The sequence below is a fragment of the Triticum urartu genome, chromosome 7A (genome assembly GCF_056163025.1).
Source record: "Triticum urartu cultivar PI428250 chromosome 7A, HENAU_Tu73, whole genome shotgun sequence".
NCBI lineage: Eukaryota > Viridiplantae > Streptophyta > Magnoliopsida > Poales > Poaceae > Triticum > Triticum urartu.
The window spans coordinates 64,955,850-64,977,769 of NC_141879.1; the positions used below are offsets into that span (position 1 = coordinate 64,955,850).

Below are 21,920 nucleotides of genomic sequence, written 5' to 3' on the forward strand. Positions count from 1 at the left end.
TTCTTTTCCTTTGCTTATGTAGAGCAAGAATTTGTCGAGTTCAATCAGTACAATAAGAAATCCTAAGTATTTTTTTGGTCAGGCGAAAGATTTGACAAAACACAATGTCACCGTGTCCGAAGGTAAATGACTGCTCAGGAACACAAGACGATATGGCCAGCAAGCCAGACAAAGACATAAGCTCACGGTGCGATTCCAGTAATAAGAGGGATAATAGATAACGGAAATTTCAATTTAGAATAGGCCTGACAAGTGACAACTACATTAGCAGATTCGGATATATCTGCAGGAGTCCTACTTCTACACCAGGACAATAATAATACTGCCGAAAAATTTAATAGTGAGCAGAGAGGATATACGATGCTGGTCATTTTATTGGCTTGGAATATATATATTCTTGTGTCGACTCATCATCCAGACGATGGTTAAGAGCTCACCGCCGCGGCTGAGCTGCTTGGCATGGGAATCCCTGCTGCATTGGCCGGACGTGAAGCTGAGAAGACGTACCCATGAAACGAGAATGAGCTGCAACATATAATCGAGGAGTTCCCATCGTTCCCCGCGGTCCCTGTACCGTTCAATTACGGTTTGTGTCTCATCAGTGAATGCCGGAATAAAGTCTTCAAGTTTGTGAATGTCTTGGACCCGCGTCTGATGCCGTCCATAATCTGCTGCCGGGTCCAGCTGATGTAACAGCTTCAAGGCCCAGCCAGCACCAAGCGCAAGAGTTTCGTTTCTCTCGGAAAGGAGACTTGATTCGCCGTAGGTGTTGTACCTACTGCCCTCAGTGTTGTACCTACTGCCCTCGGTTGCATTCATCTTCAGAAGGATGTTGGCAAGCTCGGTCTCTCTTGGGGTTGTTAGAGAACCGCTGGCTCCTCCTCTTTCACGCCATATTTCCTTCAAATCGAGGCAGGCCTTTTTGTAGTCGCCGGCCTCGTCACCCGGTGGCAATACCATGTGCTGGCGTTGCGCGAGGAGGAACATCATGTAATTTGACAACGCTCGGATCTTCTTCTCGTCTTTGGCTGATGCTCTACTTTCTCTCCTTTGGGACTTTGTCCTGCACAAGAGGAAAATGTCCGTGGCGACGTGCAGCGCGATGATGTTCTTCTGGAAATTTAATTTCTTGCTATTAGTCCTCATATAATCATCAACTTCCCCCGTGGGACGCATCCAAGCCATTGTCTCCAATTCCAGCACCAGATATGTACACATAACTTCCAACAAGACATCCTTGACATCAATCTTCTTCTTCCCCTGTCCAGCGCAAAAATAAGAGATCATCTTCTCCAGTCCACCCTAAGCACTGCACTCTTGCAACAAGTTGTGCTGTCCGACTGCCGAGCCCGGCAACAACCTGTGGCCACTTGGGCCGCTTCTCAGTGGGAGCCGGGACGGATCCAGAGAGACCAGGAGGCGACGGAGCCAATACCATGAATGCCTTACAGACCGACGATGACCTGCCTTCTTGAGGCGGCCCAGCCACAGCAAACTGGCCAGGAGGTTCCAGCGGAGGCGACCCAGAAGCAGCCCTTGTTTGCTTCCATCCTCCTGATCTGTACTATCAAGCAAGAATGCATAGGTCCAGGTGGACCCTAGTGCTCTGAGCAGCCATCTCACATCCAACAACAAGGTACCAGCAAGCAAGGTGTATGTGATCGTCCGATCTGCACTCTCCATCGCCTGGCCGTCTTTACTGTGGAAGAGATAGAGCGCCGTGGCAGTGGCGGGCGGCGAGACCAGACGGATGATGTAGCCACCCCATGTGTGGATCACGCTTGCCTTAGTGTATAACACGTCGTACATGAGTGACACCTCCATCTCAACCACCTTGCTCACATCCTTACAACCAGAATAAGATGGGACATACCTCCTGCAGTCGACTTGATAGTCAGCGAAGGCGCCCATGGTGACGCCCAGAAGGCCGTGAGCATCAAGCAGGGCGTTATCATTATCCTGCTTTCGGGCTTTGCCCTTAGAACTGAACTGCTTCAACATCTTCCTCCGGTTTGAGCGGCGAATGCTGTCGAAGGAAGCTCGCCGTAGCGCAACTGCCCTCTCCACATACTTATAGGAACCCAAGAAGAGCATGATGAAGAATGCGGCGCGCAGAGCCCCATCCCCGCGCATAAATCTTTGCTTGTATGAGCCACAGATGGCTCCTGCGATTGCAAGGATGAGAACGGCCTTCTGGGTCGGCGACAGCCCCTTGTTCTCCAAGGCGTAGCTGGTGATGTTGTCCGGGCGACCAAGGTGGAGCAGCAGAAACGGCGCCCAGAACGCAAACATCTGCTGCTCTCTGTATGCGACCAACGCCTTGAGCTCCTGCTCGGTATCCACAGATGCGGTGTCGATGAACACCTTGGTAAGGGCGATTGGTGTGCCTATCTCGGTCACGTAATACGCCAACCACACCAGAGACCTCCACACGCCGGAGTGCCTACGCCGGCGGATCCCGGCTAGTAGGGCCAGGGTAAGATGCGCCGTGAAGCTCACAATGACCAAGACCCGGGTCAGCCATAGATTCATTCGGTCCTCTATCGCCTTGTCCATCCAAATTCCAGCCATACCCAATAAATAATCCTCCTGCACACAAATGATCGAGGTTACAATACACAGAGATCATATATGCAATCATCGACTACTACTAGATACACTAGTAATATCTGCATGCTAGAGACATTAGGATGAAGTACTGGTTAACATACTGTGAAGGCCGGTCGGTGAATGACTAGTAATTTTGAGAAGCACTGCCGGTTGATGAAGACGGGCTCGTATATTATGAACCTGATTCCACGCAGCAATCACTTCTCCTAATTCCCGATATCACAGGATGAATTTCACTCAAGTTCGGAGTCGCAACTGGAGATACAAATCTGGATGGACACAAAGGAGAGTTGGGGTGAGGAAGGAGGAAGAATACAGAGAATAGACTTCTGAATAAATAGTTGGTGAGATGAGAATAGGCTTCTTCCTTGGGGATCTGGTCCAATGATCACTTGCTCCAGCGCGTGAGGCATCAACATCCCGGTGCGTAACATATACAGTACTCCCTCTGTTCACTTTTATAAGGCTTTGTAGATATTTCAGACACTATGTAAAACAGCTTAATTTTACTTGTCTGAAACGACTTATAAAAGTGAACGGAGGGAGTATTAAAAATAGATTGGGGAAGGAATACTGTTGTGTCCTTCTGTTCACTAAACTGAACCAACTTGCCTACGATAAACTGTATTGAACCCTCCTTACTACTCCCTCCGTTCCTAAATATTTGTCTTTCTAGACATTTCAAATGACTACTACATACGGATGTATATAGACATATTTTAGAGTGTACATTCACTCATTTTGCTCCGTATGTAGTCACTTGTTGAAATGCCTAGAAAGACAAGTATTTAGGAACGGAGGGAGTAGTTACTTAATGAGCATATATAGGGACAAAAAAACAGTACCACTTGTCTTTTTTTTTTGCGGGGACAGTACCACTTGTCTTAATGAGAACACATTTAGCTTTGTGCTAAAGTCAGACCATCTTAAATTTGACTAAGTTTATATTAGATAAAGCACCAATATTTACGATCACAAATTGGTATCATCAGACTCATCCTGAAGTATAGTTCCATATTTATACTCATTTGATGTCATAAATGTTGAACTTTTTCCTTCAGTTTTGTCCTAACAAGTTTACATAGACCTCGGCACTGTTTTATAATAAAATGTGTTTTGTGATCTCTGTAATCTGCTTGCGGTGTATTTCTGGCATGTAGGAGTAGCAACTAGCAACTGATTTTCCTCGCAAAAAAAGAAAAATCTAGCAACTGATTCAGGAATTACACTATCATATACGTACAAGAGTACTCTGTTACAGAGAACGAGCAAACAAATAATTCCTCCATCTGTAATTAGTAGTCCCAGCTAGTCAGCTACTTCGTGCTATTAATTCTTTGAAGTGGTCACAAAATCCACATATAGCAGGCACGGATCAAAATGGGAAAAAAAAGAAAAGAAAGGGGGACAGGCGAATCGAAGCTTGCCTGCGATGAATGGAGCTCAGCCGCGTGAACTGAAGGTTGCCTGCGACGGATCGATTACCCAACAACTTTCTGGGCGAGAGAGAGTGTTGGTGGTGGGCGGCGGCGGAGGGCACCGTGCACATCGGCTCGCCGTGAGCCCGCGGCCAGGAGCCGCCCCGCTCACCACGACGCGGACTCGCGGCAAGCCCTCGTTTCTTCTACAGCATGGGCTGCAATGTGATATCCCGTTACTGGAACAGAGAAGGGAGATGAGATGAGAGATGAAGAGAGAGAGAGGTGGTAGGTGAGATTCAATATAATTCAACCGTGCAGCCGCGTGGGTCAACCCGTGGATGTCTCAGGTCGTCGCCTCCGAGTTCACGGTTAGCAAATGGGTCCCACCAAGGTCAACTTTGCTACACTTACGGAAATTATTGTACGGAATTCATCTACGGACTGAGGTGGAGAAAACCAATAGGTGGAGGTTGAAATCACGAGGAGAAGTTTGCTAAAAGCAAGGGGGGGGACTAGTGCGTAGGTCCAGTGCGTAGGCTTTCACCTATAAGTGTAGCATTTTTGCCAAGGCCACCACCACCGCATCATCAAGTTACACAGCGGGCGACTTTCCCGCTTCGCGGGGCGTACGCAACTGCGACCGTCTTCTCCCCCTCCTCCGCCATCCTCACCCCACAAACAACTTTGATATGTGCTTCAAAGTTGAGACAACTTTTCCCCTTTCGCTGAAGCATATTCCTCTGGCGCTCATGACAGTCTGATGAGCAGGCTGTCAGCCATGAGAAAGACATTGCTGTCATAATGGAGCTTCGCCGTGACCGGTGATAGACTCAGTTAGAATAGTCTGCCCTAGTTCGCTATAATTTAGTTGAAGTATTTCCAAATTGTAAATGCTTTCATTCAATTTATTTGAAAATCGCCCGGTTTGCATGTAATTCGTCTGTCTAGTTGAAATCTGGTTTCCAATGTATGACGTTGGATTGTTGGCTCCCGCATCAGTGTCGTGGACTGCTCGACACTGCTCTTCCCAGTCCGCAGACGGATGCGGTGACCGGTTTGGGGATCAGCGTTGAAGATACCCTCACATGGTTTACTTCGCCAACCTCGGGGAATCTCCAACACGACCTGAACCCCAAAACGTCCATAAACATTCAGATGAAACTTTTCGAACACAATTTGCCATTCAACGCGGATTCATATTGTTTCACGGAAGTGTTTGTCTATCCATCTATTTACCTACAAACCGAAAACAAATCAGAAGGCTTTGCAGGAGTTTGGATCTCCGTTAGTAGAACTCCGACATCCTCGGTCTACCCAAAAGTGAGATGAAACGAGCGCATTTGAAGTGGTCAACATTATTTCCGTGCCAAACCCCGCACTTTTTCCCACCCTCTCTGCTCTGATAGCCGCCACGCTTCACCACAACTCGTGCTTTTTCACCATTTGTTCGAAGAGAGCTAACGGCTCTCAAGGTAAATGAGGTTTTTAGATCACATTCATCTATCACTATTAATATGGGTGACTCTGCTCTCTCCTGGTCTGCTTCTTGGACTCTGTTTGGTTTTACCACTCCACTTATCAGGGACATATTCCCAAGTTTCTTCTCCTTTGTTTTGGATGATAAAATCTTTGTGCGGGTTTTTTTAGTAGTGTGAGAGTTCATTAATGGATTCATGCAGGGCGAATCTACTAGGGGGCTTTAGCAGGCTTGAGCTCCCTCCCCGGAAAGTATCCAGTGCTCCCAGCCTTGGGGCACTCCCAGTGCTGCAATGTCAAAATGGATTCTTAAATGTTTCAAAAAAAACGAAAAAAATAAGAATGTTCATAAGGAATATCACTACATCCCTTAAAAATTTCAGGTCCAAAATCGAAATGTACATTGAGAAATAAAAAAGAGAAATCCATATCTGAATAGTATCAATGTTGCTTTTGTCTCCTCTTTACACTATTCATATTAGATTTCACATTTTTGTTTCTCGGTGTGTGTTTCGAATTTGGACCTGGAATTTTTAGGGCTTGTAGCCACATTCATTGTGAACGTACACAATATTTTTCAAATTTTTTTGAAACATTAAAAATATATTTTTGACATTGGAGCACTGGGAGTACCCCAAGACTCAACACAGGCACATGCCAGCCCAACCCAACATATATTCACATGATACAGGCTTGCGTAAATTTTGAGCCCGTCCTCCATTTTCTGTGTAGATTTGCCACTGGATTCATGCATCCTTGTTTTATCTTCCTGTCTCAGCTGAGGCCATGGCAGAGCTGCAGACTATCTCCAATCTCTGCCTAAGAATGCCAACGAAAATGATGTTTGGTCACTTCGAGCGCTTCCCAAATATCCTTTTTTTCTCATTCATACAGGTGAAATAATGTACTGTATCCCATTCCCAGCCCAGCGGGCGCTCTCTCTCTCTCTCTCTCTCTCTCCCTGTCCCTCGCTTGTTCCACTTCCACCCCAGCGGGCGCGAGCGCGAGCGCTGCGACCAGCGTAGCGCCGCCGCAGCAACCTCCGGCGGCTGCCCCGCAATGGATCTGGTGGTGGTCGGCGACGGCCCTGGGAGGCCGACGCGGTGCCGAGATCGAGGCGGCGGCGAGGCATCTCGCGTCTTCCCCGCCTCCTCCTCCGAAGGTGCCCGACAGGTAGCCCGCGATTCCCCTTTACTCGGATCGATCCGTCAAGCGAGGTTAGCTTCGGGGAATTTTTTGTTGTTATTTAGGGGACTGGAACTACCGCGTTGAATCGATTCAGTAAAAATACCTGTCAAAAAAGGATTCAGTGCAGATAGCCCTTTGCTCTGCTCTGTGGATGCTTATGCTTATGGTTTCATTCAGTACTAGTACAAAAGCTTCTGTTGTTGGATGAATAATCTTAACCTACCGTTGCATTACCCCTTTATCTGTACTTCTGTAGGCAAGCATTACCATTTCTACACAAAAGGTAGACAGAAACCACTGTACTTCACAATTCATCGTTCACGAACATGAAGTCGACGAGTAATTAGCAACCAAGGCGCCCGGTTATGATTCAACATTACACTATGCACACTAAGTAGCCATCCTTTTGTCTGTCTGAACATGAGTAGATTGTCTTCCCTTTCATTACACGCTCTTAACCAAAGGCACGTTTCTGTTTCTGTCTCAACTTTAGTGTTAATAAAACAGAAGGAGCCCCCCTCAGGAAAGCAACGACATCATGCAGAATGATATTATCTGCCCTGTAGAGCAGACATTGTCACATCGTTAGCGCTAGGCGGCTCTTCATCCGTTACCCTTACGTGGAAATATGCTGGATGCTTAGGTTCAGGCAGGGCTATACTTTCGCTGCTTAGCATTGTAACCATGCTTATTGTGGTGGGTCTATCAGCTGCATTCTCTTGTACACACAGCAATGCGATGTTGATACACCTCATTGTGTCTGATGCATGTGACTCTGAAACTATTGATTCGTCAATGAACTCAAGCCATCTTTCTTCTTTCCACAACTTCCATGCCTTGAAGGAGTTTAGACACATATTAGATAAAGGTCATCAGATAAACAGAGTAATTTTACATATGGGATACAGAAAATACTTACATATCCAAGAAGGTTGAAGAAGTCCCCATTTTTATGGAAAGACGAGTTCCTTTTTCCATGGATGATCTCGAGAATCAGAACACCAAAGCTGAATACATCAGACTTGATCGAGAAGAGGCCCTCTGATGCATACTCTGGAGCCATATACCCACTGTGAAAATATACAGAAAAAAAAGTAAACTTCTGTCTGGTATTTGGTTAACTTGCAGTAGGATGTACTTAAGGAAGAGCTTACTATGTCCCAGCAACCCTTTTTGTGTTCCCTTCAATATCATTTGAACTGAATATTTTTGCAAGCCCAAAATCTGATATTTTAGGATTCATCTCACTGTCCAAAAGAATGTTACTTGCTTTAAGATCTCTATGTATGACACGTAACCGGGAGTGTTTATGCAAATATAGAAGTCCTTGCGCTATTCCTTCGATAATTGCTTTTCGTTTATTCCAGTTCAGTAAAGCTCTTTTAGTTTCATCTGCACATTAGTTTACAAATATATGTATATTAGATAGATGGGGAGGACTGGATGGCTTTAGCAGACAGAGTTAAACCATATATAATACATAACAGGATATTACGTGAACTAATACCAAAGATAAAGGAGTCCAAGCTTTTATTTGGCAAATATTCATAGATCAATATTTTTTCCTCCCCTTGTGAGCAACATCCCAACAGTCTAACCAGATTTGTGTGCTGGAGCTTGGCTATGAGTTGGACTTCATTTTTGAACTCTGTGAAACCTTGCCCAGAATGTGAAGCAAGTCTCTTAATTGCTATCTCCAAACCTTCTGGAAGCTGGCCCTATGGAGGTTCAAATGAGATTGATTAGTGATACAATATCATCTTGCGAAATAGAAGTGCTTTTACTTATCTTCTGACTGGTAATCCCCCATGCTTCTGGGTAAAATTAAAGCTACATGTATAAAATCTACATGGTCGTACAAATTTAGCCATCAACGCAAACTTATTCCATTTTGTTCTCTTTGTTTACAGGAATAATAAATGTGTTCTTTTACCTTGTATACTGGACCAAAGCCACCTTGCCCCAATTTATTTTCATCTGAGAAGTTATTTGTAGCATTTGATACTTCTGAAAAATCAAAAAGCTTGAACTCCGGACTCCTTCCTATTCCCCAGACCAGTTCTTCATCTTCCTGTGAGCTCAGTTTACCTAAATTCAAAAGGCAGAGTTTATCTAATCCTTTCAGGTAATGCTGATGTAAAGTATATATGAATCTGAATAGCCTAAGAGATTTGTGAGTACAGTTGCATTTCCTTAACAAACCTTTTATGTGCCTTTTGACCAGTCCAAGCCAAACGATGAAGCAGAAAAATGATGCTAGTAGAAGCGCAACAGTGGTAATGATCAAAACCTTTATTATATTCCCTAAAACAAAAGATTTCACACAAACATAGGTGGTTATGTTTTAAGGAATGTTTCAACATATAAAATAGTCTTGCTTACTCTTGTGTTTATGGCTGGGAGTCTCGTCTTTCTGCCTGGGAAGATCAACTGGCCCTGGCGCCGGCTTGGGTGCCGGCATGTTTATTGTTGGATCTACAGCACCCGACAAGGTGATATGCTGCATGGGCTGACCCTCGTAGAACTGATATGTGCTATACCTGAAATTGCACCACACACCAGCAATCCATTCACCACGTTGCTGGTAGAAGAAACTCTTCGCCGCACTCCTGATATTGTCGAGGCAATCCCAACAGTCATTTGGCGGTAGGTCCAGGCTGCACTGCGCCAGAGAGTAGAGCAGCGGGATTGTGCTGTAGACATCCATGCGGCCGGTGGCGTACATCATCGTCGAGTTGTAGGCTGCTTGTTTGGCTGTCTCTTGAAGCAGCACCTTGATGTTTCCATCAATGCTGACATCGGTGTACTTGGCGCTCACCTCGCTGGGGATGTTGGGATCCATATTGTGTTTTGTGGTGTCCGTGAAGACCAGCAACCTGTTCAGCACAACAGTAGAGTCGTAGATAAGATCCTTCGCGGAGATGTGGACGATGCAATCCTTGTATAGAATATGCGCCTCCTTGTGGTTTGTGCACACCCGCCACACATCCTGGAATGCTGTGGTGATGCAGCTGGGGCAGGCATCGACGACGCCATCACCGCGGCACACCACGACGCCGTATATGTGGTCTTGGTCAGTTCCGACGAAGCCCTTGGCGAGGTTGGTTCGTGTGGATGAGGCACTACTGAATAGCGCAGTAGATAGGAGCTCAAGGTTCTCTCTGTAGGTGCTCTCGTTCATGTGGGAGTCTCTGTAGTAGCAGATCTGCGTCAGTGGATTGACGGCAGCGACGAATGGCTCGAAGCCGAGAATAAGCAGCAAGGAGATGATCATGGTTCTGGCTAACCATAGGTAATTCAGCTCTGCCCCCTCCAGCAGCTTCCTTGTTATAAGCATCATTTGGAAAACTCGTCTGTCTTACGGTTTGACTGCTTACTTGTTTAGTGATTATCTGATGATATCAGCTTGCAGGCCGTGCAATCAAATTTCGTGGAATACAATACTGCTGCCGTCCAGGCATCAGCCTGTGTAATGGCTACAAGCAATGCAAGACAAGGGGAGAGAACAATAACAAATCCAGTTTCAGTGTTTCCGTCAAAGGAGAAGAGGTCTTCTTGTGACCTTGAGGAGAAGAGGTCTTCTTGTGACCTTGAGGGAGGTGGGGAGTTGAAGGTGATTACGATCGTTCGGTAAAGCTAATGGACTACTCCCTCCGTCCCATAATATAAGAACGTTTTTGACACTAGTGTAGTGTTAAAAGCGTTCTTATATTTTGGGACTGAGGGAGTATTTGTTAGAAGCTTGACTCGGAAATGTTTCTTATGCTGAAATGCTTTGAAAATGCTCTTAAGCTTGTGTGATGCGAAACATGGGCAAAAGCAAGTAACCAGCTGGCAAATTCGGTTACCTCCCAGCCAAACACAGTACAAAATCTCAAAGTATAGTTTGTGGAAAATGCTTATGAACTGGCATAAATTGTAGTACTATATGAGTATAGCATTGACTGAGACTTAACGAGGTCTCAGTCGACTGAGATTTAGCAAGAACTGATATGAGAAACAAGTCTGCAAAACAGTACACCCCAGGAAAACAAATGTGTTTTTAATAGAACAGTAGGTTTCCCTGGAGGATGTTTTCCATTTTAATGCAAATAAAAACAAATGATAAGAGCATTTTTTTTGTTTATTCACATTTTGATATTCTTTTGAGGAATCACATGCACATTTCAGTGTACCTACAGAACACAACACAACACAAAAGCTATATTTCCCAAGACTATTTCTGCACAAGGTCTATCTAACATTGCGTGCATCATCATCTGTTCTTGGAGCTCCAGTCCATGATGGCCGACCGGAGCGAGTGGTTGGGGATGAGGCTCTTGCTCGGCAGCCGGAGGTTGGTCATGGGCGACTTGTCCTTCATGCTCACCCATGTCTCGATCGCCTTCCGGTCGTAGGTGTACCCATCGGCGGCGACGCATGGGTCCTCCATGATTTCCTGAAGAATGGGGCAGAGGAAGTGGCCTGGGGCTGCTGACGATGATGCTGTCCGGAGAAGGGCCTTCGTCTCCCTGGCGGCTCTGGCAGCGATGTCCTTGATCCGCTCCAGCGCCGGGAGGATGTGCTCGTGCAGCCCGGGCCGGTCCCTGCGTCGCATCTCTGCGCACCGCAGCGCAAGTGCGGCCAGCTCCCTAGCCTCCTCTGGCGGCCACTGCCCGGCGGTTGCGTCCAGCATCTCCGCGAAGGAGTCACCGCCGTCTTCCTCCAGTGCGGTCTCCACGGCGTGGGCGAGCCCGAGCGGCGACGTCCGCCCCGTGAGCAGCTGCAGCACTACCACGCCGAGCGCGTACACGTCTGACTTGGCCGACACGGCGCCCGTCCGCTGGTACTCCGGGTCGATGTAGCAGAACGTGCCCACGGGCGTCGTGTTCCTCACCATCGTGGACTGCTGCTGGCCTCCTCCACCTCCGGCGCCCGAGTGGTGGAGCAGCGCCGTCGAGAGGCCGACATCGCCGACCTTGCTGGAGAGGTTCCGGTCGAGCAGGATGTTGGCCGGCTTGAGGTCGCGGTGGATGATGGGGTCCGGCCTGGCGCTGTGGAGGAAGGCGACGGCGGTGGCCACCTCCCAGGCGACCCGGATGCGGTCGTACCAGGCGAGCGGCGGCATGCCGTTCCGGCGGTGGTTGAGCGCGTCGTCCAGGCTGCCATTCTCCATGTACTCGTACACCACGCAGCCGCGCTCCGGGCACGCGCCCAGCAGCAGCAGCAGGTGAGGGTGCCGGATCTTGCCCAGGACCTCCAGCTGCAGGTGGTAAGATGAAATTAGGAGTTGCAAAACAAAAGTTCAGACAATAACTGAACTCGAATTCTGTTTGATTTTGTTTTTTAACAAAACCAGTTTTTTTTTTTTTGCCAAAAAGGATCACAATCAAAGTATTATGTGTTAATGATGGGAAAGTTGGTCTTGTTTTGAGATTTCTTTACGACGGGAATGCTCAAAGGGATCACAATCGAAATATATGTATTTATTTCCCTCAAAAGGAAGAGGATATTTGTAGTTGAGATTTGAAGTGAAAATGAACATAACCATGCCTTTGATGTGAAACTAGCCAAATAGAAAGATAAATAGCCTTAATACTAAAATAACTATATTTTCCATATTTACCATTGTGCTTTCATGGCAATATGCAATGTTCATATTAGCCCTATATGGTCATTTATAGGCTCTCACCTATTAATAGTAGCACCTATCAATAGTAGGCATGAGTCATTGGATCATCGAAAAGTAATGACTTATATTAACTGAGGAGTATCTTAAAATTTCCCAATTTTGTTTGCTAAAAATCACCCTTTTGGTATAATATGAGCAGCTAGTAAAGAACATTTGTGTGTTGGCAAGTAAATACAGTACCTCCTGCTGTAACTGCTGAGTTCCAAAACCTTCAAGGGAGTTCAAAACTTTCACTGCTGCAACTGTATGCTGAAACTTAGCCTTGTAGACGGTCCCATATGTTCCCTTACCGATCACAAGATCGCTTGAAAATGATGAAGTCGCTGCCTGGATATGCTCCCATGAGTACCTATTATACTCTGTAAGACATCGCCCAGTATTTTTCCGTCCTGTTTCGAGGTCACTAGAATTTTGGTGATCACCATTACTGTCCTGTTCAGAAGAGCTTTGTTTAGGCTGAGCTTCTCTTTCGGCCACCTGCTCTTCTTCTCTTTCCATTTGTCTTACCAATCTCTTCACCATCTCTTCTGTCAGGTCAATCTCTCTAAGCTTAATTCCGTCCTCGACACGCCGGATGCCCAAGTCGTTGGGTAACTAACAACAAGATTTCAAGAAGAAATAGTTAGGACCTTGTAGGTTACTGAACACTTCAGATAGTTAAAAAAAAATCTTACTTTCTGAGTGGAGTCAACCGGCTCATTCTGAGAAACATCATGAAGATTCTGAAGATGACGCAGTTTGACCTTCATACTCTCAATTTGAAGCTTCAGATCATCCTGTTGAGCCAAAAAAGATCATAAATTGCACATTCATTTGGGTAAACATGTTAGCTTTCATGTAGTGATATTTTGCTTTGGCAGTGTGCATCGTATGATGCTGAGGCCTAGAGATGAACTCTTCCATCATCTTAAAAGAATTTTTTTTTTGTACCCAATAGAATGAAATATTTTTACCCAGGGTGAAACGGCTACCTGGTCATGAGAATGCTTCAGGTCTGTTGCAGTTTCTGAAACTGCTGCCTGCAGATCAGAGATATCTCGGAAGCTATCTCCTCGGAAGCTCCTGTAAACTGAATCCCCACTGCTGCTGCTGCTACTGAGCTGCGCTACTGATGTGATTGAGTGTGAATTTGTCTTCAGGGTTGTATCAGCATGGTAAGAGATCTCGCTGCCAGCACTGCCTGAAGGGGTAGCTCCCCTGCTGGCCGACCTGTTTATATTTGCGAGTGCGTGATCACGCTGCGATGACAGAGATGACTGGCGGAATAATACAGCTGCTGTTCCATTTCTGTCATCCCACTCTGCTGTAGACAGAATAGTTAGACACTCTAATACATATTTTTGTTTGTATTCAGTTGATAGGTGTAACCAACAATTTTCAGAAACCAAAATCAAATGCAGACTTCAGTATTACCTGAGGGCGCACTGGAAAGGCTTTTGGAGCTAGGAGAAGAAACGGTTGAAGAAGATATGGTCTTGGGTGTTTCGCAGGCATCAGATGTAGCCGAGCGCACGAATGACAGTTTGCCCTTTGAGACGACGTATGCTGTACAGAAGCTTGGAATGCATTCGGAGATTTTGGTTGCAGTCTTGCTTCCTTTGAGCTTCCTGCAAGTAGTTAACAATGATAATCACATGATTAGGATTGTACTAGGCATTTCGCATCTATGCTGTACTAGGCTTTTGTTTCATAATAAAGAATTGTTCATCTTAAATTCTCTGCAAATTTCCATATTGAACTTGCAATCAATTAGTAGTTGCAGTGCAACCTTCAGTGTTAGCTGGTAGCTGGGGAATTAAATGAGAAGACAATGATCATCCTACCAAATGCTTAAGCTTTTCTGACTATTTGTCACAATGCTCCAGCTAGTCATCCTAAAAGTTTTCTTATGCTGAAACGACAACAATCCGAATGTACCTTCGGAATATGCTTCTCGACGAAGAGCCCAGGACCAGCTTGCCAATGTTGAATTTGTCGATTTCCTCGCTTATAGCAGCAGGCACATCGTCAGATTCAAGTAAAACAGCTTCAGCTTCCACCTGTTGATCAAACAGGGTAAAACATATCACTATCTGTATCAGATTTCATGAGTTATGTTAACTGCAAATTGCATGGTAAATCAGGCAATTGTCTAAGCCGGTCAACCTGTCTCTGAGCACACATCTTCTTGTATGGGAGCAACATATTCCTTGCTTGCCATTCCAGCTCTTCCCTGTACGCTGATGTTACGTCGTCGCGCACTTGCGAGACCGGGAGGTAATTGCCCACTGTCATCAGAGGATGAAGACCAGGTCAGTTCGGAATTCTGAATAATTAGCAACGACTAAAGAACAGCAGGTATACACTTAATCACAAATTGCCCACACTTTTAGTACAACAAAAATTCATATTCATCAAGACATCAACCTAACAATAATGCAGTACGCCCAAGGACAAAACTCTGCACTCTGCAGTTGGTGTTCTGGTAGTAGGTATGACCTTGTGACACTGTAACCATAAAATGTGTTCATAGATGCTGCTGCTGTCAAGATCAATTATTTGGACTGATGATTAACAGTGTGAAGCCAGGAAAACCAAAACCAAAACCAAAACTAACCTATCCAATTGTCATAGAAATGCCAATCATTGTAAAAAAAAAAATGACAGTCTGAACCTGTATTTTTAACTAGCAGTCATAGTAGCAAAAGGTTCATGGCCTTATTAAAACTGGGGGGGGGGGGGGGGGGGGGTAATCTTGTTCAGACATCAAGAACTGTAAATTCAGACAGTTTACTGATAGGAGGCAGAGATGAAATGAAGAGAGAGAGAGAGAACTGTAAATTCAGACAGTACGCAGAGAGAGAGAGAGAGAGAGAAGACTGACTGGGAGTGGGCACCATGGTGATGGGCGGGCGGACGTGCAGGATCCGGAAGAGGACCCTCCCGCCGGGCACGAACTTGTCGAGGGCCCACTTGAGCGCGTGCCTGCTGCTCCTGCTCCCGCTCACCGCGATGGCCACCGTGCTCACGCCGGGCGCCTCCATCTCCGGCGCCGTCTCGCCGGAGTCCTCCTCCTCGATCTCCATCGACATCCGCCCTCCCCTCTGTATCTGTTTCTTCCCCTCTCCTCCTAATCAATCAATCACTGCCCTGTGCAGCGCAGCCCCAAGAACAACATCAGAAACATTCAGCTCCTCATCATAAAAAAATGCAGTCAAATCTTCCCTGAGAAATCTCAGAGATATGAGGAAAATCCTAGGGGAGTAATCACATGACAAGGACATAAACTGCAGGGGCGGGGAGACAAAGGAGTCAAGAACTTCGCAGAGGATTGAACCTTGGAGAAGCCATGGATGGGAGGGTGAGGATGATGATCCGAGGAACCGGGCGAGGGGGAGGAGGAGTCAGCAGGAGACGCGGACGTGGAGTGAGGACTGAGCTCATCTGAGAGGGGAGGGGAGCCGAGATGGACGGAAGGGGCGGGCAGAGGCGTCTCCGGTTAAGTTGGTTGGAGCGTACAGTAATAAATTATTGCAACGGGCAAGGTTGGGAGGGTGTGTGTACACGTAGTACGAGTAAATGAATAGGTGATATTGCTATGCTTACCCGCAGATTCACACACGCCTCGGTAATAGCCGCTCAACCATGCTACTCTCTCCATGGAATGCATCTGATAAATGCCAAATGCAAAATATCAAATGATAATGATGCACAACTATTCTCTAACCGCCCAATTTTCAAAAGACTAGTACCGTATTTCTTAGAAAATCAAATGCTCTCTCCAATCCATATTAATTTGTACTAAATCAGTAGCATTTAATATGTATCACAGGGAGTACATGTGAACAACAACACGCATGTGAATCATGCCATTCTCGTTTGGTTGATTTTCCTTTTACACATTTTTGCGATCTGTCCCCCGCCGCCACCCGCGGGGCGTCGGGAGGGCCTCCGATCTCCGCCCCAGCGACCCTCCCCTCCCTCCTCCACCCTCGCCGCCGCCAAAGGGCGCGGCCGGGCGAAGCCCGACCGGCGCCGGCGGTGGTGGGGCTTGGCTTCTCCCTCGCGAGGCGGTGTGGCGCGGGCCGATCTCCTCGTGTCGGGGCGCGGCGCGGGCGCGGGGTGCCGCGGCGCGGCGGCGTTCCGGCGTGCTTCCTTTCTGCGGCCGTGGCGGCGGCGTGAAGGGCTGCGTGGCGGAGGTGCGTGTCTGGGCAGCGGCGGTTTTCGGCCGGCGGACGGCGCGGGCCGCGGCGGCTATGGCCGGTGGGTTCTCTGCTTCTTGGCTGCAGGGGCCGGCGGCGGTGGTGCCCTGCTGCCGGCTAGGGCCTGTCCAGGGCCTTGGCAGGGGTGGGGCGGTGGGCGTGCCTTGCGGGCTCCGGCGGTGCTGCAGCTGGGGCTTTTGTGGGCAGCGTAGCGTGGTGGTGGCGGCCTCCTGCCCCCGGAGATGTGCCTGCGGTGCGCGGGGCTGGGCGGGCGCTGGTAGTGCGGCCCGGCCGCACGGGCAACGGGGCGGCCCAGATCTAGGGTTCTTGCTCGGGCGGGCCAGATCAAGGCCCGGGGCGGATCAGAGCTGCTGCTTCGGGGAGGAAGGTGTCGGGCCTGGCTTGGGATGTGCTCGCGGTTCCTTGCGGGCACGGTGATGGTGGTGGTGGTGGCCTTCGACTCCTCTCCTCGACGTCCTTTCGCTTCTCTCGCCGGAGGGCTGGCCTTCTCCCGGCTGCGGTCTATCAACCGTCTCGCACCCGGTGCCGTAGGACCGAGCTGGTATCGCGCCCGGCAGCAGGACTACGCTCGTCTCGCGCCCGGCAGCGGGACCGGCCCGTCTCGCGCCCGACGGTAGGACTACGCTCGTCTCGCGCCCGGTGTAGCAGGACGGCTCGATGGAGTCTTGTGGTGGCCGGCCTATTGGGTCTCGGCGCTGGGTCCGGCCAGGGGCGCTAAAGGCGGATCCTTTCCGTCCGTCTCTGCGGTTGGGGTAGCGGTGGGGCTCGGGGGACTTGGTGTCAAGGTCTTGGATTCCGGGGCGGCGGCCCTGGTGGTGGTGGCGCGGTGCTCATGGGCAGAGCTCGTGCCTCAGTGCTGCCCGACTGCCATGGCTGTGTGGGCGGCGTGGTAGCCGGGGTGTGGCGTTCGGTGGCGGTGAGTGCTGGCCGGGGTGAAAACCTACTCTACCTTCGGGTGGACTGGTGACGACGAAGATCGCTCCCTTCTTGAAGGCGTCGTCGCGGCTATCATTGCCTGTCGTGTTGCTCCAGGGGAAACTCTGATCCTCGGATCGGGCGGTAGCGGCGCTCCGGTGTCGTATCCTTCTTGAAGGCGCCGTCTTGGAGCCCACGGTTCGTCATATGCGGCTTCACTTCTTCGCGGTGTTCACGGATGGAGCCCCCGGCGGTTCTTGTAGTGCTAATGAGTGTGTTGCTGCGCTCAGCGCCTATGTATCCTGCCTTGGGTGTGTGTGTGCGTTTGTGGTGGGTGAGTGCGGTTGTACCTGGCACTGTTGGTCTATTGCTTTATATATAAAGCGGGGCGAAAGCCTTTTTCGATATTTGCTTTCGGCTTACTACGCAAAAAAAGTTAGTAATGTTGCCGTGCCTTGCAGAAATTTAGGAGATATATGTCATCCTTGTGCAAAGTGCGGTGTTGTTTCGTTTTCTTGGGACATGAGCTAGCATACCTCATCAAACGCGCAGATGCAAGATGTGCGTCCACCACATCTTTTACGTGAAAGCAACCCCCCCTACCCCCCCCCTCAAATGTTAAAATAATCTGAGGTGTGATTTGTTAAGGACACATCACACAAGTGCGAGCACGACATCAAGATTTGTTACCGAGGTTCATCAACATGACTACATCCCTGGATCATGACTATGAACGCTCATCCCCATCCACTAAATTATGTAGTTCAATCGATGTTAAGACCGTCGAGGCCATCAAACATCGCTCCGACTACGGCGCCATGGCTGATCGAGCCATCCCTCTCGTGATCTCTGCATAGCCCACCAGCTTAAGTCTAGTTTATTTGACTACATCATGGTGATTTTATATACTAACAGTTTCTCGATACACATATTCGACTCAACCATCAATCCACTGCTAATTATAAATCTAACTGTAGCACAACTCATACACATAATATTTGACGAACACCTAAGCCTCCGCTAATTACATGTCCAACTATAGCACAACTCATACACATAATGTTCGACACATATTACCTTGCACTATACATACACACACATACATTCTCGTGTACGATTCCTGGGTAACGTTGGCGCTGCTCAACATGCACGAGGCAGACAACCTGCCCCGGTAGAACCAATGATCCGTCTTGAGTCTTGACCCGAGGGAGTGGACGCCGTGGGCTCCGAGAAAAACACCACAAGCATTAAATTACGAAATCGTGTATATTCAAGTCGCAAGTTGCGAGGAAGGACGCCATGTGAACGAACACACGGCGAATCGGGACCTTTCTTCCGAATAGGACAACACGTCAACACCAGCAGGGCGACGGCGGCGAAGACGACAGCGACGGACGGTGACCACGACGGCGGCGACGACTCATTGCTCATCAACTGCATCTTCCATAATCCGTAGTATATCCATCCTGTTACAGGTCGACAGGTTGTCATGTGGAGAAGACTTTTTTTTTTTTTGAGACAAATGTGGAGAAGACTATTGTCTTTTTTTTTTTGAGGGGGAAGAAGACTATTGTCGCTGTAGCAGTTGCACGGGCTCGGCAGTCCACGAGATCGCCAGGTCCTACGTGCACTTTTTTTTGGGGGGTCGGGCCCTGCGTGAAGCTCGGCGGGTCGACGGGCACACGTTGGTCGGGCTGGGCCGACGTTGTTCTCGGGTGAGCCCCACCGGGCCCATGGCTAGACTGGGCCGGCGCATGCCCCTAGCGAGCTGAACAAGACTCTGGCCTCCGATCCAGTTCGGGAAGCTTCCGTAAGGCGTTTTTTCCTTCGATTTTTGTGTGTGTGTTTTCTGTCGGTATTTATCTTGCTTCATTTTAATTTCATTTTTAAAAATTTCATGTTCATTTTTAAAATTCGTATTTAGCAAAACATCATGAGTATTTTAGAAATTGTTATTTTTTTCTAGATACGCAAATATTTATAAAATACATGAGTTTTTTTCTTCAGAATTTTGATTATTTTCTAAACTTGTGGATATTTATAAAATTCATGGATTTTACTATATTTGAATTTTTTTTAATTCATGAACATTTTCTAAAATTAACAAACCTTCTTAAAATAGCACTAGTTTCAGATGAATCACAAATTTCTTCAGGTATGCCCACAATTGTCAGAAATATGACATCAATACTGTAAACTATACTAAGCCAGAAAAAAATCAAGCTGGCAAATGATACTATATAGTTTCTTCACGTTGCTACAGAGAAACACAACATTCAGTAAATCTGATCATAATTAGGTACTGCAAGCTGAAGAGGTACGTTTTAATCACAACCCCGATTCAGTTTAGGAGGATGTCCTTTTCTTTCTGTGCTCGTCTTCGTTTAAGAGAAACCCTCGAGATCCGTGACACAACTGAAAAGAAAAAGATGAATGCTGATCAGTCCCCAAAAAAAGAAGATGAAAGCTGATCCAGTATATGCCCCATGCATTGTTTGATAAAATCACAAGTGCGAGCACTGAAAAGGGCCGGGGCTCACTCACCCAACAGCCTTAGCTTAAAGGAACTAAAAGGAGGAGAAAGATGGAAGCATCTGGTGCTTTGCCATGATGGAATTGAGTGCTTGGCAATGGCTTTAGCGTTCCAGCTCACTGCACAGCTTCTCTATCATCACTCATCAGTGACTGACATTGACGACGGTGAGGCACATGCATGGTTACCTCAAGTTTTGAACCTGGAGCCGCGCTTGCCAACGCTTGGACAGCCACAAAGGGCGTGCCGCGATTTATCCTTGTCGCAGAAAGCAACAGTGCAGCACCATAGCGGTGCCGATGAGGATGAGGTAGCCCAGGATGAGATTTCTCCCTTGCTTTCAGCTGGTTTAGCCGAGAGCCAAAGCTTTGTCCAGGCATCGCATCGCATCAGGAGGATGCTTCCTGAATCACACTTGCTACTTGCTAGTACTTGCTGCGTGTGAGGAGGTTGCACTTGCACGGGGACAGGGGGATACCAAACCTTTGCCCGGTGTGGTGCTCCACCTCCACCAAGAAGAGAAGAGAAGAGAAGAGAAGAGAAGAGAGCAAGTCCTCCTTGGTGGGGCAACGTTGCCGCCGGCCGACGCACAAATAAGGCCGTCGCATTCGCCTCGCCTCGCCCCACCTGATGCTGTTTCTTTGCAGCGGCGGCGGTAGCATTAGCAGATGTCCAACGCCGCCACGGGCGCCGGCCGCAACTACGACGGCGAGCACAATGGTCCTCCCACCGCCAGCGGCTACCAGCGGCGGCACCACTGGCGGCCCCCGCATCCGCACAGCAGCAGGGCGTACCGGTCGGGCGTGCTCCGGTGGGCGATGGCGGTGGTGTTCACGGTGCTGGCCGTGCTAGTGCTGGTGGCGGCCGTCTCCGTGCTGCTGGTGGTGCTGGTGCTGCAGCCCCGGGCGCCGTACCTGGCCGTGCAGACGGCGCGGCTGGGGAACCTGGTGTACGACCAGCAGGGGGTGCTGGACAACGCGGAGCTGGAGCTGGACGTGCGCGCGGCGAACGTGAACGCCCACGCCGCCGTGGCCTTCTCGGAGCTGGAGCTGCGGCTGAGCTTCCACGACATGGTGATCGCCATCCTGCGCGCCGACCCCTTCGTGGTGCCGCCCAGGGGCGAGCGGCCGCTGGGGTACGTGGCGTCGTCGGCGGCGGTGCCGCTGGACGGCGCCGGGCGGGCCGCCATGGAGGGCGCGCTGGACCGCGGCGTGGTGCCGTTCCGGGTGAGCGGGCAGGCACGGACGCGGTGGAAGGTGGGCGGGGTGGTGGCCGTCAAGTACTGGACGCGGCTGGCATGCCAGATCCGCTTCTTCTGGCCCAACGGCACCGCGCTCGACTTCACCTGCAACTCCAAGTCCAGGTCCCGCTACTGACGAACGTCGCCGCATCGATCTCAGATCGAAGAGCTAGCTCCTCCTTTCTCTCCCCCAGTAGTCCAATCGAATCCAAATCCATGGGATTTTCTGGGTGTGGACTAGATCAAGAACAAGACAGCCACTAAGCTTTCTTGGCTTTGCTTACTACTGGAATATATTTTCCTCATGTATGTACTGCATATATTGGAAAACCAAAGAAATATATTTGTACAATTATTTGGTGACGTGCCTTTTGTTTCATTTAGCTACACCACCGTGCCCCTTAATTTTAATTGGGACTGTCTATTTGACATTTGACTGTTTTTCAATTCGAAAACAGTCAAATTTCCCGACCAATCAACAGACTACACCTGTATGAGTAGGAAAATCACCAAAGAGCAAAAAGAACATCTAAACGGACCGGGTAAACATCTGACCCGGTTCTTCCTGGACAACAAACCTCCCTCCTGATCAGGGACCACATAGCACATGCCAACAAGCTGGGTGCAAACGCCTGCAGTCCTATAATTACACTGAAAATAGACA

General features: G+C 48.5%; 3 protein-coding genes, 1 long non-coding RNA gene and 1 other non-coding gene across 6 annotated transcripts; 2 read left to right on the plus strand and 3 right to left on the minus strand.

Moving 5' to 3' along the window:
• Nucleotides 1–202: 202 nt before the first annotated feature.
• On the minus strand, nt 203–4,322 carry LOC125520120 (uncharacterized). Its single transcript, XR_015612373.1, has 3 exons — nt 4,038–4,322; nt 2,712–2,879; nt 203–2,589 (listed from the first exon to the last, which is right to left on the minus strand). It is a non-coding gene; the product is annotated as an uncharacterized LOC125520120 (transcript).
• Nucleotides 4,323–6,268: 1,946 nt separating this feature from the next.
• On the plus strand, nt 6,269–14,080 carry LOC147957828 (uncharacterized). The gene is made up of 2 exons (XR_015611700.1): nt 6,269–6,680; nt 13,721–14,080. It is a non-coding gene; the product is annotated as an uncharacterized LOC147957828 (long non-coding RNA).
• On the minus strand, nt 7,247–9,969 carry LOC125518320 (cysteine-rich receptor-like protein kinase 25). The gene is made up of 6 exons (XM_087537049.1): nt 9,078–9,969; nt 8,629–8,783; nt 8,203–8,413; nt 7,850–8,087; nt 7,615–7,765; nt 7,247–7,531 (listed from the first exon to the last, which is right to left on the minus strand). The coding sequence occupies exons 1-6, from the start codon at nt 9,967–9,969 to the stop codon at nt 7,247–7,249; spliced, it is 1,932 nt and encodes a 643-aa protein (XP_087393175.1).
• Nucleotides 10,790–15,879, minus strand: LOC125524081 (U-box domain-containing protein kinase family protein). 2 transcript variants are annotated; one of them, XM_048689151.2, is made up of 9 exons: nt 15,683–15,879; nt 15,230–15,495; nt 14,512–14,633; nt 14,284–14,405; nt 13,780–13,973; nt 13,338–13,666; nt 13,041–13,142; nt 12,547–12,960; nt 10,790–11,937 (listed from the first exon to the last, which is right to left on the minus strand). In XM_048689151.2, the coding sequence occupies exons 2-9, from the start codon at nt 15,435–15,437 to the stop codon at nt 10,951–10,953; spliced, it is 2,478 nt and encodes an 825-aa protein (XP_048545108.1). In that variant the 5' UTR covers nt 15,438–15,495; nt 15,683–15,879; the 3' UTR covers nt 10,790–10,950. The 2 variants fall into 2 exon arrangements, with proteins under 2 accessions (XP_048545108.1, XP_048545107.1); XM_048689150.2 differs by having other exon boundaries at nt 13,338–13,669.
• A 3,781-nt stretch (nt 15,880–19,660) lies between these two features.
• Nucleotides 19,661–21,619, plus strand: LOC125521572 (uncharacterized). The gene has a single exon (XM_048686636.2). It carries the CDS (start codon nt 20,685–20,687, stop codon nt 21,390–21,392), a length of 708 nt encoding a protein of 235 aa, XP_048542593.1. The 5' UTR covers nt 19,661–20,684; the 3' UTR covers nt 21,393–21,619.
• Nucleotides 21,620–21,920: the final 301 nt, after the last annotated feature.

What these genes read in the sequence shown, in the direction of transcription:
- LOC125521572 (XM_048686636.2), top strand. Translation starts at nt 20,685, where the DNA reads ATGTCCAACGCCGCCACGGGCGCCGGCCGCAACTACGACGGCGAGCAC.
- LOC125518320 (XM_087537049.1), bottom strand. Translation starts at nt 9,969, where the DNA reads ATGATCATCTCCTTGCTGCTTATTCTCGGCTTCGAGCCATTCGTCGCT. An exon ending in TCCCAGCCATAAACACAAGA is followed by an intron (nt 8,784 to 9,077) that starts GTAAGCAAGACT and finishes TTTTGAATTTAG; the next exon opens with GTAAACTGAGCTCACAGGAA. An exon ending in TCTTCAACCTTCTTGGATAT is followed by an intron (nt 7,532 to 7,614) that starts GTAAGTATTTTC and finishes AACTCCTTCAAG; the next exon opens with GCATGGAAGTTGTGGAAAGA.
- LOC125524081 (XM_048689150.2), bottom strand. Translation starts at nt 15,437, where the DNA reads ATGTCGATGGAGATCGAGGAGGAGGACTCCGGCGAGACGGCGCCGGAG. An exon ending in TCGAGAAGCATATTCCGAAG is followed by an intron (nt 13,974 to 14,283) that starts GTACATTCGGAT and finishes AACTACTTGCAG; the next exon opens with GAAGCTCAAAGGAAGCAAGA. An exon ending in CCTTTCCAGTGCGCCCTCAG is followed by an intron (nt 13,670 to 13,779) that starts GTAATACTGAAG and finishes TTCTGTCTACAG; the next exon opens with CAGAGTGGGATGACAGAAAT.